Below are 979 nucleotides of genomic sequence, written 5' to 3' on the forward strand. Positions count from 1 at the left end.
TGAAGGTGTGGGCAGATGAGAGATTCAAAAATTTTGGCAGCTGCTGATAGAATTGATATGGGCCTATAATTTGCAATGAGGGAGTTATTGCCACTTTTATAGACTGGAACTACCTTAGCCATCTTCCAAACGGAAGGGAAAACTCCTGCAGATAGCGACTTGTTAAATATAGCAAGTAGAGGCTCCGCCAACTCCAATGCACAAACTCTTAGAAATAAAGGGGGTACATTGTCCGGTCCTGCACCCTTACAAGCGTCTAAGGATTCTAAACTAGCCAACACTTCGTCATAATATAGTAAAGGTGCATTCAGACCCAGGGCGTTTGCTTTTAGGGCAGCAATAAAGCTGGGATCAATACACTCAGCCGGGCCCAGACTACTACCATCATCAAATACAGCTGAGAAGGCATCGATGGCAAACAATTCACAGATACTTGAGCTATCAGATGTAGAGGTGTGTCCGTCAGACATATTAGCTGGGTAACTACTGCTGCCTCCTCTTTTACTTTTAATCAAGGTCCAGAACAACTTGGGGTTGCTAGTGATTCCTTCCTCAAGTTTATCAACGTGTTGCTTGTAACATTGAGCGGTCAATTTACTACACCTTTTAGAGACTATACCCAGTTCTATACCATCCATAGGATTACTATACTTTTTATAGCGCAGTCTTAATCTATTTTTTTCCTTGAGAGCTTTAATAAGACTGTGGCTAAACCACGGAGGGTATGAGCTTTTTTTAAGTTTTTTAGAATTTCTAATGTGTCACGCACTAATACCCAGGCTTAGTTTTGCTATAAGAAAATAGTTAACGTTTTTCGTGCCGTCCGACAACCCCTTGGAATATAAAGGGTCTACTTATATTGATAAAAATACCATACACGAATAGCGCTTAAAGTTGTATTACTCAGTACTGCCGGGCCACGGTCAGGGCCGTCTTTAACTTTCTAAGGGCCCCGGGCATAAGGATCATGGGGTTCCTT

At 42.0% G+C, this 979-nt stretch overlaps 1 protein-coding gene across 1 annotated transcript; it reads right to left on the bottom strand.

Moving 5' to 3' along the window:
• Positions 1-113: 113 nt before the first annotated feature.
• Positions 114-638, bottom strand: LOC114364573 (uncharacterized; the record flags this gene model as incomplete). The annotated part of the gene is made up of 1 exon (XM_028320770.1): positions 114-638. A coding segment is annotated over exon 1 (525 nt), but the record flags the coding sequence as incomplete, so codon positions are not given.
• Positions 639-979: the final 341 nt, after the last annotated feature.

The sequence above is a fragment of the Ostrinia furnacalis genome, unplaced genomic scaffold (genome assembly GCF_004193835.3).
Source record: "Ostrinia furnacalis isolate ACB-3 unplaced genomic scaffold, ASM419383v2 OfSCF7450, whole genome shotgun sequence".
Taxonomy (NCBI): Eukaryota; Metazoa; Arthropoda; class Insecta; order Lepidoptera; family Crambidae; genus Ostrinia; species Ostrinia furnacalis.